General features: G+C 31.1%; 2 protein-coding genes across 2 annotated transcripts; both read left to right on the forward strand.

The window, feature by feature from the left end:
* Window positions 1-4,604: 4,604 nt before the first annotated feature.
* Window positions 4,605-9,656, forward strand: LOC125869573 (sugar transport protein 13-like). The gene is made up of 5 exons (XM_049550048.1): window positions 4,605-4,807; window positions 5,421-5,743; window positions 8,346-8,470; window positions 8,574-8,865; window positions 9,024-9,656. Exons 1-5 carry the CDS (start codon window positions 4,669-4,671, stop codon window positions 9,654-9,656), a joined length of 1,512 nt encoding a protein of 503 aa, XP_049406005.1. The 5' UTR covers window positions 4,605-4,668.
* A 5,228-nt stretch (window positions 9,657-14,884) lies between these two features.
* On the forward strand, window positions 14,885-17,121 carry LOC125869575 (mavicyanin). Its single transcript, XM_049550050.1, has 2 exons — window positions 14,885-15,188; window positions 16,626-17,121. The coding sequence occupies exons 1-2, from the start codon at window positions 15,002-15,004 to the stop codon at window positions 16,988-16,990; spliced, it is 552 nt and encodes a 183-aa protein (XP_049406007.1). The 5' UTR covers window positions 14,885-15,001; the 3' UTR covers window positions 16,991-17,121.
* Window positions 17,122-17,181: the final 60 nt, after the last annotated feature.

Raw genomic sequence — 17,181 nt, forward strand, 5'->3', positions numbered from 1 at the left:
TGGGTCTTAAGGGTTTCCTTTAGAGCTTGAAGAGAACTATTGTTATATAGTGAGTTTGATCTTGAATCCGGTATGATATTCAAATCAAAGTTTCTATATCTTGACACGACCTCTACTTGTATAACCTACTCTCAGTATCTTTCCTTCTCTTTTTCTTTTTTCCATAGTTCACTCAAAGTGTACAAAACTTTATAAAAGATGAAAAAAGATTACAACGTAAGTTCAAGTGAAGTTGCGCACTTTCAGCTATTGATCCGGGTCCTTATTTATATGTTGAGTAGTGCAATGATTTTTTCTCTAATGGAAAACTCAAGGGAGTTTCCTTTAATCAAGAATTTGTAATGTTTCCTTGATTGAGTATGACTTTTCCTTGATTAGGTTGCAGCGGTGTTTCCTCTACCTTGAAACAGAGTCTGGGGTGAATCTGAGTTTGCTGCTTGGAATCACAGCTTGATCTTTCGTGATCATAATGTGATTTTCCTTTGATCTTCTTGTCATCTTGATTGCTTGGCTTTTGCCTGTTTCCCTTTTTGACTTCACCAAATTTATATGATCCTAGTTGGATTGTTATCTGATTGAGTCAATCTTTTAAATTGATTTGATTGAATCAATCCATCTCCAATTGGTTGAAGCTGCTGATTTGTATCAGTATCCAGGATTCATCTTCCTTTTTGGGTGAAGCTGCTGATCATTATCCATACTGAATCCATCTTCCTCCTTGGGTGAGGCTGCTGATCCATATTATTATCTAGATCTCGTTCCTTGATTCCCTGCGATATGAGTTTAGTTTGTCATTATTCAGAATATCACGAGTTAACATTATCAATTACAAAGGAGGTATGACTAGATCGATTGAGAGAGAAAAGGTTGAACATACACAATCAGATAACCGAAGGTGATATTTGAAAAAGTTCTTGACTGAAGATTGAAGTACCTGATCCATACATGTTATACAATCTTCCAGCCTAGTTGTAAGAATTTGAAAAATTTAATTGAGTTGTAATAATGTATTATCAATTTTTGTTTGAGACTCATTAATTTAGTGAATTTGAGATAAATTCTATGGCATTATAGGTCTTGATTTTTTCATCCTCATGTGCCGGGTGATTTCCACATAAAACTATTATTTTTCTAATTGTTTTCGCTATTTCAGGTTAGATTATGAATGATCCGGAACCTAAATAAGCCACACAAAGATAAAAGTGACCAAAATAAGCCACTATTCTAGTAAGTAACTAAAATAGGCTTAGTGGAAAAAAAAAATCATTTTATGCAATATTCCAAACGTTTTCCGTTAGTCTCATAACGTGTATATTTTAATATATACCGAAACTATTTTTTACACCTTGTAAAACAGAACTATTTCTTACACTTTATAAAGTGTAAGTTTTTCTTACACTTTGTAAAGCGGAATTTTTTCTTACACTTTATAAAGTGGAAGAAAATATTTTGTTTTACAAAGAGGAATATCTTTTCACGTTTTGCATTAAATTGTATCTCTTTATGAAGCTTTTGCAGTGTTTGTCATACAATTATATTGATTTGATTATTACATTATGTATTTTTATTTTTTTATTCTGAAAACTTCTCCAAGCTCTATTTAAGGACGTTCAAACATAGCACCTTTAACATGCGAATGAGAGCATGGAGACATGGACTTTATATTTGGATCATTTACGCTTGCACGTTGTCAAGGGTTGTATAGGTGTAGCATTGATATCAGATAGGCATCACGGAATACTCCCATCCGTGTATAATTCTCCAAATTGGCAGGCCCCATTTGGGTTTAATAGTTTTTGTTTAAGACATTTGAAGGCCAATTTTTTTTTTAAATAAAAAATGTCACTTTGAACAACCTTTTATGGGCAGCTGCAAATCACTGTCAGGAGAAAAAGTTTTGGAAAAAATGGAGATGATCAAGGAGATTAACGCGGATGAGAATTTTTCCTAGGAAAATTTTTCACAACTATTTCATGCGGATTTTCTTGCAAAAGTTTTAAATTTCTCAATATTAGAATATATTACCTACGAAATGTATATTCCTAACAAATTTTGCAGGTAAATTTGGCATCATTTTGCGCCAAACATGAACTTGCGATCAGTGGCGGATCCAGAATTCGATGATCGTGGGTGCTCAATTCTTTTAACAAGCCAAAAAAAAATTCTTTCTAGAAGTTTACTACTAATATTTTTATAATTTAATTAATAAATGAAATACAAAAAATAGGAAAGTGGAAAAACAAAAAGAAATATAAGCAAAATTTTGAAAAAGAAGTCAAGAAGTTTCTGTTGGCCTTTTTTCAACAAAAAAACAGATGTTGTCGCAGGGGCTCGAACCCTCAATGAAGGGCACCAGCGCTCCTAGAATCCTACTTTAGAACCACTGCGCCCATGGAACACTTTGTTTAATGGGTGCTGAAACAAACAATGGGTTCTCGAGCACCCAAAACTCTACACGTGGGTCCGCCCCTGCTTGCGATATTACTTGGGGAAAAATAATGGCAAGTACATTATCTCAAGCTAAATTCGCAGGTACATGAACCAAAAAAATATTTTAAAATCATTTTTTTATTCCATAGAAAAATTCCCAGGTAATCCATCCTACAAATTTTTCTGAAGATATTTTGGTGAAAATTCCAATTGAGTATTATTGAATAAGTTAAGCACTATTTTAAGTAGAAAAAATTCGAGTATATACCTTATTAATGTGAAGTTTAATTACTTCCTCATTGATAGAATTATATAAAATGAAAAAAAAAAATTACTTGTATTTCCAATTGATATATCTTTTTTACAAGCATTAAAAACTATATAATTTCTCTATAGTAAGTTATTAAATGATATTTATTTCTAAATAAAAAATTAAGTATTTTAAAATATAATTATTAAAAGATAACTTTAAATTATAAATACCCCACATGTCTAATAAGATATACTATTAATTGTTGATTATAACTTCCTTGCACATTAAACTTATAAATGAATTTATTTTTCCAATTATTTATTTATAAGAACTTTGTACATATAATTTAAATTTTTTCTATATTTAATATGCTTAGTTATGATGTTATCTCATCGAAAGTATAAGCATAAAATTTTCATGATATGTTGTGTGACAATGCTTTATTTTAAATATATAAATAATTTTCATGTTTCATTTTATAAGAGTTAAATCACATGAACTTTAGTTAATATTTTACGATATAAGTTGTTACCATATTAATATGAGATGGTTTTATAATTCTATTTGTGTAATTTATGAATATTAAAATTGTATTTTTAATATTTAATTAATTTAATTTAATTTAACTTTAAAAATTAATCAAATCGGAGAAGAACACCAAAAATTAATATAATATCTTTGGTACTTCTTGGAGCACATCGATGGAAGACCCTAAGATATTAGCATATATAATGCTAAGAGTTAAAATATTGGGAGAGTGGAGCAATTATGTATGGGTGGGCACTGGGTAGACAATTGTATTTAATATAGGTAATTTGGATTGGGATTAAGGGTTAACCATTTAATATGGGTAGACAATGGTATTTAATATAGGTAATAAAGAAGAGGAGTGTATGTGTATCGGTGGATAAATACGGGTCCCTAAATAATTAATTATGAGATATTAAAAGAAATTTCTTAAAAAATTATTAAAATATTTTCATGCGGCTTTATTTGTGAAAAAAATTGTAAGAAAAATCCTATATTGTTATTTTTTACTAAAAAATTTTAGGATATATTTTTTGCAAGAAAATTCGCAAGTAATTACATGCGAAATATAAATCCCTAGGTAAATTACTTGTGGATTTTGAAATTCACAGAAAATAATTACCTAGAAAGGTTTTATCATCGGATTATTTTTGGTAGGAAAATCCGCAGGAAACTAAGTTTCCTACGAATTTTCGTATACAATCCCTAGGAAAATCGCTAAATAATTCACACTTTTCTTGTAGTGGTTTGAACGTTCTTAAATAGAGCTTGGAGGAGTTTTCAGAATAAAAAAATAAAAATACATAATGTAATATTTTTTTTCGTTTTTATGATATGTCAAATCAATATAATTGTATGACAAACACTATAAAGCTTCATAAAGAGATACAATTTAATGCAAAACGTGAAAAATATTCCTGTTTTACACATAATTTTTTCTTTCGCTTTATAAAGTGTAAGAAAAACTTTCACTTTACAAAGTGTAAATTACAAGGTATAAAAAATAGTTCCGTTATATATTAAAATATACATGTTATGAGACTAACGGAAAACGTTTGGAATATGGCATAAAACAAAATTTTTTCTCCCACTAAGCCTATTTCAGTTAGTTACTAGAATAGTGACTTATTTTGGTCACTTTTATTTTTTTATGGCTTATTTAGATTCCGGACTCAATGACAAACATAGCACAACTTTTTTTTTTAAGAAGAAATAGGAGTGCAGAAAATATCACAAACATACATATGAGTTGACTAGTACACAAACTAAGTTTGTCAACTCACATATAATCTACGTGTAAAGATACTGGTGGCTTGTTAATCTTCCTCCTTCCTGTTTTCCCCATAATTTCCATCACACAATTAATATCAATCCTCTTTCATTATATAAATAATTAAACCATCTTCTTCTTAGTTAGTATTAACTACTTCATTTGAAGCCGGAGATTTAGCTACACGATGGCTGGTGGAGGACTTTCGATCACCGGCCGCGCCGGGGGCACGGAATTCGAGGCTAAAATAACGCCAATTCTTATCATTTCTTGTATTATGGCTGCTACTGGAGGACTTATGTTTGGTTATGATATTGGAGTTTCTGGTAATTAAATTATATTTTTATTATAATCCCTTTTCAATTTTTTCTTCCTTGTAATAAACCTATTTTTAGTTGTTACCTTTATATTAATGATGATGATCATGACGTTGCAAAATCTTAACACTTTTTAGCATTTCTTTATTTGTCTTCCTATAATTCTTAAAGTTCTTCCCTCCTTTGTTTTTGAATCTAGTTAGAGTATAAAACACTCTGCTGTTTACATGACTTTGTTATATATTGTTTCATAATGTATCATATTGTATTATATCATACTCTATTATTTTAATTATTACAATGTTTGAATAACTCGTTACATAATGTCGGATAATAAACCTACAAGAAGCTATAAGGTAAATGACAAAACGAGAAAAAAATATTAAGGTAAAGACGCAATCACATTAAATAAGTCATTACACAAAATAAGTCTCAATAAATTTAAACAATAAAATACAATAAAAACATATATTATATTTAAACTATAATACAATACAATGTAACAAACCACCCAAGGTGTCAGTGTAAGAATCAGGACTTTTAGTAAGTGATTTAAAATTTAAAAAATGAATAGTACAAATAATAATATAGAATGCTGTTTTTTTTTTGTTGGAAAATACAGGTGGTGTTACATCAATGGATCCATTTTTACAAAAATTCTTCCCAACGGTTTACAAGAGAACAGAGGAAAAAGGTTTAGACAGTAATTACTGCAAATACGATAATCAAGGCCTACAATTATTTACTTCATCTGTATATCTAGCCGGTTTAACGGCCACGTTTTTTGCTTCTTACACGACAAGAAAACTTGGTCGGAGATTAACGATGTTAATCGCCGGTTGTTTTTTCACCATCGGAGTTGTACTAAATGCTGCTGCTCAGAATTTGGCTATGCTTATTATTGGAAGGATTCTTCTTGGCTGCGGGGTTGGTTTTGCTAATCAGGTAATTAATTATTCGCTCATAATTCTCACTTTTTGTTATAAAGATGACGAGATAAACACTGATTATATAAAAACATATATAGTATTTTACAATTTAACCCGTTTTAGTATGTCACTGCAGTCTAATCTCTTTCTAATGATATCGTTTGCTCAAATATTTTTTAATTACTAATTTGCTATAGTAAATATTGTTTTTGACCAAGTCTTTTCCCCCCTAACATCACTAATAAAGGACCGAATAGACTAGACTATAGGGTCTTAGAGGGTGTTTGGAGTAGCTTAAAAATTGGTTAAAGTTGGTTTTTGATTTTTAAAAATGTTTGACAAATATAAAAATGACTTGAAATAAGTAAAATTGACTTAAAATAAGTTAAGAAGTGTTTGACAAAATAAAAAATAGCTTAAAATAAATTTAAAATAACTTTAAATAAATCAAAACAAAAGTAAGCCTCTCCATACTTTTTATTTTTTAATTTAAAAATAAGACTTATTATTTTTTAATTAAAATCTATTTTTTTAAAATCAATTCAAACGGGCTCTTAGTCCTTGATTACAACCTTACAAAGAGCCATATAATATAGTGTAAAACGTTAAAAAATCGGTTGCCTTTTTTTAAAAAAAAAAATCATTACAATAAAATACTTAGTTGTAAAGGAAAACTTTTATAATAGAAGTCTTGACTTGTATAAGTGTACATTATTTTTTAAACTCCTTTTATCACTTAAAAGTTGAGTACTGATCACAAGGTAAGCGTTTAAATTAGAAATAAATGATGTATATATATATATATTAGGGAAAGGATATTTATGTCCTATTAATTAAGTAACAATAAATATATTCTTTAACTAAATTATTAACTAAGAACATCTTGCATAGTTCAAAAATATTTTAAATCCTTACATATTTATAATATCTCTCTCTCTCTCTCTCTTATAATTTGGTTGGAACAAACCGTCCCTATAATTCCTTATAGGCATTAGAGTAGTAATATATAATTATTAAAAATTCTTAGATGGTAAATATCTCTAATAATATTTTCTATATGAATTCATATTAATTTGACATTAAAAAAATTAAATATTGAGTGAGAAATAAAAATTATACGATAATTACACATGAATATTTAATATAATCTTCCGTCTTAAGAATATCTTATTTTACTACTCCCTTTGCCCCAATTTATGTGACACTTTTCATTTTTCGAGAGTCAAACAGTTTAAGTTTGACTGAAAATTTGTGCATAAAATCTTCAATTTTTTTGAAATGAAATTTATATATTTGTAAACTATGTAAAAAGTACTATAAGTCACAATAATTGAAAATTCAAAATGTTTAAAAGATCTATGAAAAACTTACGATAAAAAATAGATTTATTGGAATCTCAAAATTTGAAAAGTGCCACATGAGACAGAAGGAATAGTATATTTTTTTGCCAAAATCGAAAGTTGTGGTTGGCCATGGACCACGGTGGCCATGTTGTGGAAACCCGAGGAGAGGAGAGGGTTGGGTTGGTGAGAAAAGATCAATCTTTGATATCTTTAATTTTGTTATACTCTCCAATTTAATTTGTTTATCAAATTTTTAATATAATATTTTTTGAATCTTGAAAATTTAAATTTAAGTATATTAAATTATTCTTTAATCTCATTATCTTTAATATATCAGATGATAAACTGAACAAATAAATTAAAATTGAGGGAATATAATTCTTTAAGTCCAAATCTCACTAAGCTAATTAGACACTTTAAGACACATAAAAAATACTTATAAAAAAAAACATAAAATAAAGTTTAGGTTGAGACTGAAAGCTTTGTCCTTGACCAGAAAAGTCCTCCATAGGCAGCTTCCTTGTGTCTTCCCCACTTTGCAAAGCTAATTCCTTTGAATTATTCATTCACAAATGATCTAAAAATATATGGTATCTTTAAAGAAATCATCTTAAAAAATAATGTTCTATCACTCTTATAACATGTAGAAAGTTAAAATTAAATTTGAACTCACATAAAATCACATACTCGCAACCTGCTCTGCATTAGTTTTTTTAAAAAATCCACTTCAATCCGCTTGTACAACCTTTAACCCGCTCCACCCCGCATTAATTTTAAAAAAACTCACATTAACCATCCACACATGACACAACCTTTAACCCGTCCCGCCTGCCCGACATAACCTTAAATCCACCCCGTCCCGCATTCGCACCAACCATTATCATCCCTAGAACTATACATACCAATACATTTCTTTTATCTTATCCATTTTATTTATCTAAGTACAACAAGTAAAAAACAAATTCACAAAAGAAGATACTACAATAACTGCAATTTGGATAAAACCTAAAGGTTAATTAACATGTTCCACATGAGTGTCCTCTTAATATAATCTGATAAATAGAAGAAAAAAAACCTTCATAAAGAAGAATTTGCAAGTCACTCGTGAAGAAAAAAAATCTCCTTTTACAATATGGAAGAGAAAGCTCTTTCAATATTTTATTTGAGTAATTTTTGTATTTTGTTTATTTGATTTTATATAAAAAAAAAATTGTACTTCCCAATTGTATGTTCTATCTCACAAAATTAAAATTTTATGTGTATGATTTTTTTCAGGCAGTTCCACTATTTTTATCAGAAATAGCACCAACAAGAATTCGTGGAGGACTTAACATTTTGTTCCAACTTAACGTAACTATTGGTATTCTTTTCGCCAGCCTCGTTAACTACGGAACAGCCAAGTAATTCAAGTCTCTGGAAAAATTTATTCACATTCGATATTTATTTTATCCATTTATTCTTTTGGTTTATCCACTTTTATCGATATCTTATTAGTTAATGCAGAATTAGTGGAGGATGGGGATGGAGATTATCATTAGGATTAGCAGGATTTCCAGCAGTCTTGTTGACTTTGGGTGCATTATTTGTAGTAGAAACCCCAAACAGTTTGATTGAAAGAGGTTACTTAGAAGAAGGCAAAGAAGTACTTCGGAAAATCCGAGGTACCGACAACATTGAACCTGAATTCTTGAAACTTGTCGAGGCTAGTCGTGTTGCTAAAGAAGTCAAACACCCTTTTAGAAAATTACTCCAACGTAAAAATAGACCTCCATTGATTATCTCTGTTGCCCTCCAGGTCAGTTTAATACAAATATATAAATTTCATTTCAAAAAAATTGAAGATTTCATGTGCAAATTTCCGGTCAAACTTAAATTGTTTGATTTTAGAAAAACGAAAAGTGCCATAGTAATGGAAAGTTCATTTTAATTCTTTTTTGTTTAATTTGGCAACAGATATTCCAGCAATTCACAGGGATGAACGCCATTATGTTTTACGCACCGGTTATATTTTCAACACTAGAGTTGGGAAGCGAGACAACTCTCTACTTAACCGTCATACCTGGAGCAGCCAACATCTTCTCCACCCTAGTCTCCATCTACTGTGTGGACAAGCTCGGACGACGAATCCTCCTCCTAGAAGCCGGGGTCCAAATGTTAGTGTTCCATATAATAATCGCGGTAATCATCGGTATCAAAGTCACGGATCATTCAGACGATCTGAGCCTCGGTTGGGGAATTTTCGTAGTGATTATGATCTGCATGTACGTGTCTGCTTTCGCGTGGTCATGGGGCCCACTAGGATGGTTAATTCCTAGCGAGACATTCCCGTTGGAAACTCGTTCGGCCGGCCAGAGTGTTTCCGTATGTGTAAACTTGCTTTGCACATTTGTTATGGCACAAACGTTTCTCTCTATGCTTTGTCATTTTAAGAACCGTATATTCTTGTTCTTTTCGGGGTGGATTTTCGTTATGTCATTGTTTGTTTTCTTCTTGTTGCCCGAGACGAAGAATGTTCCCATTGACGAGATGACAGAGAGGGTGTGGAAGCAACATTGGTTGTGGAAGAGGTTCATGGTAGATGAATGATGACAATAACAAGAATGGTCATATGATAACGGATTTGATAGGGCTTCCCGGTTACGTTATAGAAGAAAATATGTTAGCGTTTTTTAATCAATAATAGAGATGCATAGAAATAAGTCAACTTATTGTCTAGTGGTCGCACGAAATAGGTGTGAATTAAATTCTTAGTTCGCTTTCCTCTTTTTATCTTCTCTAATCCTCAAACATGCATAAAGTAATAGTACTTGTAATTGTTTATCAACAGATAAGAGATCAATACACTATGGTGAAAATTAATGGAACCATAGGTAAATAAGAAACTAGCCGTATATGTTTTTTTAGGTGATGTATATTTGTGTGTACCTACTAATATATCCGTGTATATCATTTTTGTTTATCGATATATGTTCTGTATATCATGTATTATATCCATGAAAGTATATATATTAGATATACAGAATACAATCATATATATATATATATATATATATATGGACAACCAACACAAATTTCATTAGTTTACGGGCTAATTATGTGCCTTGCGAGTTTTCAAAATTACCATCCGTACTGAATTTCGGTCCCAAGATACAGGTATTTGGCGCATTCAGATACATGAGGTCAAAATTAAGTGTTATTTATTCTAAATATATTGTATCTAGTGGATTCACGTGTACGTGAGATACAATAACTCTATTGCTCGCTTCTCTCCTCTTTCGCTCACCTCTCTTGCTCACCTTTCTCCCTACGTATCTGTATTTTCAGAATGTATCTAGTATAAAAAATATATGTATTTAGTGTGATTCACATGTGTATGAGAAGCAGTAGATGCAGAGAGCCTCACCCAACATAAAATCTTCCATCAACAAGTTTGAAATCTTCCAATGAGGAGCTTCAAAACTCAAATTATTAAAATTGATATGTCGCAAACGTGGATTATTTCGAGAGATCAAAATAGTATATCAAAAGAATTGAGACATCGAAATGTGCTCATATCTAAATTTGACTTGTTCAGAGAAAAATTTGAGCTGGTGCCCATTGAACAACTTGGAAGCTCAAATTTTAATATTCGATCGACTCAAAACATCGAGAGGAGCTCAATCTAAAATTTGGAAGTATTTATAGGAGATTAGAGTTGGTCGGGATTGAAATAAAAGTCAGCTCGTTGAGGAAGATGAATTGCTGCAACATATAAATATTGTATAACAATGTATATAAATATATACACATCTCGTATATATAGCTATATATACATCACGTATATATAAATATACACTTTTTATATAATATTGATACATTAGATACTTGTGCCCATTTTAGTTGAAAAGAATTTTGGCCAACAGTACATTAAGTAAGAAGCCCAATCTAATCTTGGTGCTTAATTATTGATTGCTAGTTGAATAAGCTAAGCGAGCCAATATTTCTTTTTCTAATTAAGAACTACTTCAATGTATTATGTAACTAAACAGTTTTATGTTATGCCCTTCAATGACATTATTCGTTAAATATATTTATGATTAATGTTGTGTTCTTTTTTCAGAAATTTCCATTAATTTTCCTCAGGGAAGACTTGAGGTAGGGGCCAAGATATTGGAAAGTTTGGTGAGAATGAAACTTTGAATTGTTGTGATAGCCTTTATTTCTTCTTTTTTTTAACACAAAGTTTATTTTCAATCAGTCTTTGTAAACGGACAGAGTCGAGTGACAATAAATGTGGACAACTAGCCAACAAGCTAATAACCACTGCTCTTCATTTCTTTTCTCACAATTTTTTAAGTTTTCGCTTATAATGAATAACAGAAACTTACATAAATTTTATTAATTTAGGAGCTAATTGTTTAGATATACTCTAATTTTACAATATTTATGTTTTCTTCTAGGTCGGCAGATCCTGATCTTCTTTGAGTTTATGATATTCCCCGCTTGTCCGAACTTCTATCTTAACTTTAGCTACTCAAACTTAAATGATGAATGTTTTCTCCCCATCTTTCCAAACCAATTTACCTATTTGAGATGTCTCCATGAGTCTTACCCGTCTAGATACATGTATCTGAAGATATACGATGCCAAAATTAGGTGTAATTTGTTCTAGATAAACTGTATCCAAGTGGATTCGCATGTATCTAGAATACATAACAAATCTCGCTCGTCTCTCTCCCTATTTTAGTGTATCAGGTAGCAATTCTACATATATCTTCCTAAATATATGATAGGAAACTCTTAATCAGTGGGAAAATATGTAATATTTTGAAAATATAGATTTTCATTTTGATCAAGTATTCCCTCTTCCTCTCATCAGTCATCACCCCACCCCACCCCTGTCACTCAATTTGTTTTAATTTTTTTTTTGGCTTTCGAGTTTGTATTCGACATAATATAAATTGATTGAAGTTTCGATTAATTTAAATTCACATTCTATATATAAAATCTATTTAAGAAGAAACACTTCATTCGAGATGCACAATTCAGATGAATTTCTTACGTTCCTTAACTCCGCCACTGCTTGCGAATATTTTTAATTATTTCATTAAGTGTTACTATATATCTCTCACCTACATGCACAGGCACCAAGTATAGGTTGATTTACTAATTAATTCCCTATGATAACTTTGTATATCTCGTACTTGGACCAAACTTGAAGGCTTTACTCTTCATCTAGACATACATCATTACCCCCATTAAGAAAATTTGTTGATCTTCATACCAAACAAACAATTTTGACCTCTAAACTAAAAAGCAACATATATATACTTTAATTTGTGTGGTATGATCCTAACTACCCACCCAATACCCAAACATCCTTTCCTTTCAAGTCTTCCAACTGTATTTCTCCCAACTGCCAACTATACATAAATGTTTATTCTATGTACCCACGTTGCTTTCAACAAAATAATCCAACTATAAAATTATCTCCATATAACATTAGAATCAACTATTAATATTTGCTTTAAGGGAGTCTGTCTACCATTATCATTATATCCCTTTGGAATGTGATACGTGAAACGTGAAATACTTTGTACACACCATATACCTCACAAATAAGTCTTCTTTTTATATATATACATAACTAATTTCTATTTTGCTTTAGAAATATAATTTATTGAGTCTAACTTATGTTCCAAAAGAAAAACATATATTTTCTTCAAATGAAAAAAACATGTTGTAACGGCTCAATCCGTTAGTGATATTGTTCATTTTGAGTCTAGATCCGTATGACTTTAAAATGCATCACTACTGAAAAAGATGTGCTTACTTATAAATCCAATATTTCTCTTGTGTTTTGCCACTGTGACACTTTTTATCTTAAGAAGCGATGTCACATACACACTCCCTCTATGGACATTTGCCTAGACTCAGTACTGAAATTTGTCCCAAGCTTGTTGCTTTGGGCTCAAATCCGTACTACTTTAAAATTTGTCACTAGTAGATAATGCTTACCTACTTACATATTCAACATCTCTCTTGTGTTTTATCGATATGCACTTCTTACTTTTCTAGGCATGATGAGTGTTGAGCATCTTGTATTCCTAAGATACTTGGAACAAAACTTTGAAGAACTTGGTAAGATACAATAATGTTTAAGAACATTTTCACAACTAGAAAATTAAAACTAGTAGAGAAACTAGAATAAAAAACGGATTAGAAAAAATATACAAATATTTTTTCTTAAAGAAGAATTGTTGTCAATTTGTGTTTAAAGAATCTTACTCATTCCAACAACCTNTGTTTAAAGAATCTTACTGATTCCAACAAACTTTACAGAAATACGAAGTTTTCAAAGTTTAATGAACCAGTGAAGAACAGAAGAACATAAATTAATTCACAAATCTAAAATCTGTAACACATACCAGAATCTGGAAAAACAGAAAGAAGATCAAGCCCACTGAATGCACAGTGTCCCCTTAAGGAAATTATTCCCCTCTAGTATCCAAGGTTTGATTTGGAATATGTCCTCCCAGGATAGAATGATCTCAACCACCAATGTATTGATACCCAAAACGCTGGTGTCAGCGTGCCACTCAACGGCAGTAAAGTACACTTAGAATACTAGATTTAGTAGTATAAGAAGAAGTCCAGAAATTGGTTCTTTTAAAATGAGAGGAAATCCCTCAATTTATAGAAAACAGAGGATAGTGTGAAAAGGTTCTTATTGTGCCTTACCGGAAAGGTCACAAACCTTTGAAAAGTCACAATCTTTCGGAAAGGTCACCACCTTTCATAAAAGTCACAACTTTTCATAAAAATCGCAACTTTTGATAAAAGTCACAACTCTTCATAATAGTCGCAACTCTTCATTTTTCATTCACATATTTTAAAACCCAACAATGAGGACCACTTCCTTTACTCTTCTTTTTATTTTGTTCTTTTTGGGTAATCTTGACAAGGCATGACGACTGCCTCCTAGTAACTGTAGTGGTGCTTTTATTAAAGAGACACATCATTATCATTAGCAGCACAAATTTAATTTTCAAAAAAAAATCCTTAGTCCTAAATTCCTCAAGATATATATAACTGCTAGATCACATTCAAACTCTTCACTTCTCTCCTCTTCCTAAAAAAAAATAACTACTCAAAAAAAACCCAAAATAGTCAAATTTTTAGTACCTACCTATCCATATGGCCTTTTATATTCTTGAAAACATACCTAAAATTACTTTGCTTTTCTTGATTTTGGCTTGTTTTATGCAGCTTTGTTTNATGTATTGATACCCAAAACGCTGGTGTCAGCGAGCCACTCAACGGCAGTAAAGTATAGTTAGAATACTAGATTTAGTAGTAGAAGAAGAAGTCCAGAAATTGGTTCTTTTAAAATGAGAGGAAATCTCTCAATTTATAGAAAACAGAGGGTAGTGTGAAAAGGTTCTTATTGTGCCTTATCGGAAATGTCACAAATCTTTGAAAAGTCACAATCTTTCGAAAAGGTCACCACCTTTCATAAAAGTCACAACTTTTGATAAAAGTCGCAACTTTTGATAAAAGTCACAACTCTTCATAATAGTCGCAATTTTTCATCAAAGTCACAATTCTTCATAAAAGTCGCAACTCTTCATTTTCCATTCACACTTTTTAAAACCCAACAATGAGGACCACTTCCTTTATTCATCTTTTTATTTTGTTCTTTTTGGGTAATCTTGACAAGGCATGACGACTGCCTCCTAGTAACTGTAGTGGTGCTTTTATTAAAGAGACACATCATTATCATTAGCAGCACAAATTTAATTTTCAAAAAAAAATCCTTAGTCCTAAATTCCTCAAGATATATATAACTGCTAGATCACATTCAAACTCTTCACTTCTCTCCTCTTCCTAAAAAAAAATAACTACTCAAAAAAAACCCAAAATAGTCAAATTTTTAGTACCTACCTATCCATATGGCCTTTTATATTCTTGAAAACATACCTAAAATTACTTTGCTTTTCTTGATTTTGGCTTGTTTTATGCAGCTTTGTTTTTGTGCTGTTTATAAAGTTGGAGAATCAGCTGGTTGGACAACTATTGGTAATGTTGATTACAAACTATGGGCTGCTACTAAAACATTTCAAGTTGGTGATGTTATTGGTATGTCTTTTCCACTTAGCTTTTGTTGCTTAATGTTCAAAAACATGAATTTTTTTCTCTTGTTTCCAAAATTCTTGGTGATTCATGTACTCTTGTTGTTATTATGAGGATAAAGTTTCAAACTTTTGCTTAACCTTTCACAAAATTGTGGTCCTCTTTTGTGAAAATTTAAAATTTCTTGTGTAGTTGAGTTTGAGACATTTTTTCCACTCTGTATTCGGTACTCATATAGAAAGTACGTACTTCCAACAAGATTTTTTTCATTCTTAAAATTGATTCAGAGATATTTGATTAAGGAAGAAGAAAGGTAAATTATCACACTACAACCTTTGGTCAGCCATTTTGTTTCAATAGAAGGAAGTTATAAAATTGTTGGAAGGAAATTGAAACAGTTACTATTTGTTTTGACTTTAGGGAACCCCACTAACAAGAATGAGTCCCTTGTGCTTGCCACTATACACCCTAAATTACATAAAAATATGATTTTTTAAAAGCTTTTAGGCACACATGCTCTGCATAATAATAGACTTTATCTGTATTGTAGCCTGAAAATTTTAGGTTTTAGGCACACATGACACATGCACTGCTCAAAGTTAGCCTTTTTCTCTACTGTTACTAGAAAATTTATAGTTTATTCTTTTTCACACAATAGGAAAGGAAGTCTTAAAGCAATTACTAATGTTTGCATTAAGGTAGACTGTCTATGTTGGTGTGCGGTTCTTCCTTGGTTCCTGCTAACGCGGGATGTTTTGTGCACCAAACTGTTTTTTAAAATTGTTCTTTAGCGGTAATTAATTAACAGTAATTAACACTCTTTGTAAATATGTCTAAAACCTATAGCGATATTGAATCTAATAACAATTAACTGATGCCGATAAGAACTTTACCTCTCTTTGTTATGTTTAGTTATTGTCGCTAAAAGTTGTTTTTGTTATAGTGAAAACAAACACTTTTAACAGACAAGCACACATTTTAAGTTGAAATAACTACCAAAAGTTCAGAATCTTTCTCTGTTTGAAATATTGTCATTTTGGGAGTCAATCATTAAAATTTTAATTACATCTGCTTAGATAAAATTTTAATAACTATCGTACTACTTTTTAAATGAAAAAATTTTATATATATATATATATATCAAGTTGCATTTGCTTTTTAGGTGTAATAGCTTTTCCACTTAATGCACACCTATCACTATTATTTGGTTTGCTAATTGCTATTGAATTCATTTGAGTGTTGCACTTGCACGCTTTCATTATTGAAATTTGAAACCCCCNCCCCCCCCCCCCCCCGCCACTACTAACCATGCATCACAAATATTGGTCATTTGGTTATTCTATGAGCGATTCTCTATAGTTATCTTTTAAGTGACTTGACTAACGGTACAAGAAGTTGTTTTAAATTATTGGTGTATAGAAGTTAAGACTCTTTTCGTTACAGTTTTTCAGTACAGCCCACAATTCCACAATGTGATGCAAGTAACACATGCTGAATACCAATCCTGTAATGCATCTGCTCCTATTGCAACACACACAACTGGGAAAGACTCTATTACCATAACTGCTCATGGCCATCATTTCTTCCTTTGTGGTGTACCTGGCCATTGCCAAGCAGGACAGAAAGTCGATATCAATGTTCTTCGCGTCTCATCATCTGTGTCTCCATCTCAATCTCCTTCGTCGTTGAGTCACATCCCGGCTGTAGCAGTGCCTGCACCTTCTCCTAGTCATGCTTTTTACTGGCTTCCTAGTAAAATTGGTGTTGTTTTTGCTGTTGCTTTAGTTCTTCTTGTCAGTTTTGCTTGAGGAGGGGACAATAGTCTTTAGTTTTTCCTAAAGTTGAGAACACTCATTTCTCTTGTTTTTACAGAAATGTAATAATTGTAAGACAATTTTCTGTCAGTTTTGTCATGTGGCAATACAAAACTTGTACAAGATTGTATTTTTTGTTTCATATCATTTTATACATAAAGTTTGTCAATTCATTTTACAGGTTA

The sequence above is a fragment of the Solanum stenotomum genome, chromosome 7 (genome assembly GCF_019186545.1).
Source record: "Solanum stenotomum isolate F172 chromosome 7, ASM1918654v1, whole genome shotgun sequence".
Classification (NCBI taxonomy): domain Eukaryota; kingdom Viridiplantae; phylum Streptophyta; class Magnoliopsida; order Solanales; family Solanaceae; genus Solanum; species Solanum stenotomum.

Excerpts from the sequence above, each read along its gene's own strand:
- LOC125869573 (XM_049550048.1), top strand. The coding sequence starts at position 4,669 with ATGGCTGGTGGAGGACTTTCGATCACCGGCCGCGCCGGGGGCACGGAA. Across the intron at positions 4,808-5,420 it reads TTATGATATTGGAGTTTCTG|GTGGTGTTACATCAATGGAT; the intron begins GTAATTAAATTA and ends TGGAAAATACAG. Across the intron at positions 8,471-8,573 it reads GTTAACTACGGAACAGCCAA|AATTAGTGGAGGATGGGGAT; the intron begins GTAATTCAAGTC and ends TAGTTAATGCAG.
- LOC125869575 (XM_049550050.1), top strand. The coding sequence starts at position 15,002 with ATGGCCTTTTATATTCTTGAAAACATACCTAAAATTACTTTGCTTTTC. Across the intron at positions 15,189-16,625 it reads TCAAGTTGGTGATGTTATTG|TTTTTCAGTACAGCCCACAA; the intron begins GTATGTCTTTTC and ends TTTTCGTTACAG.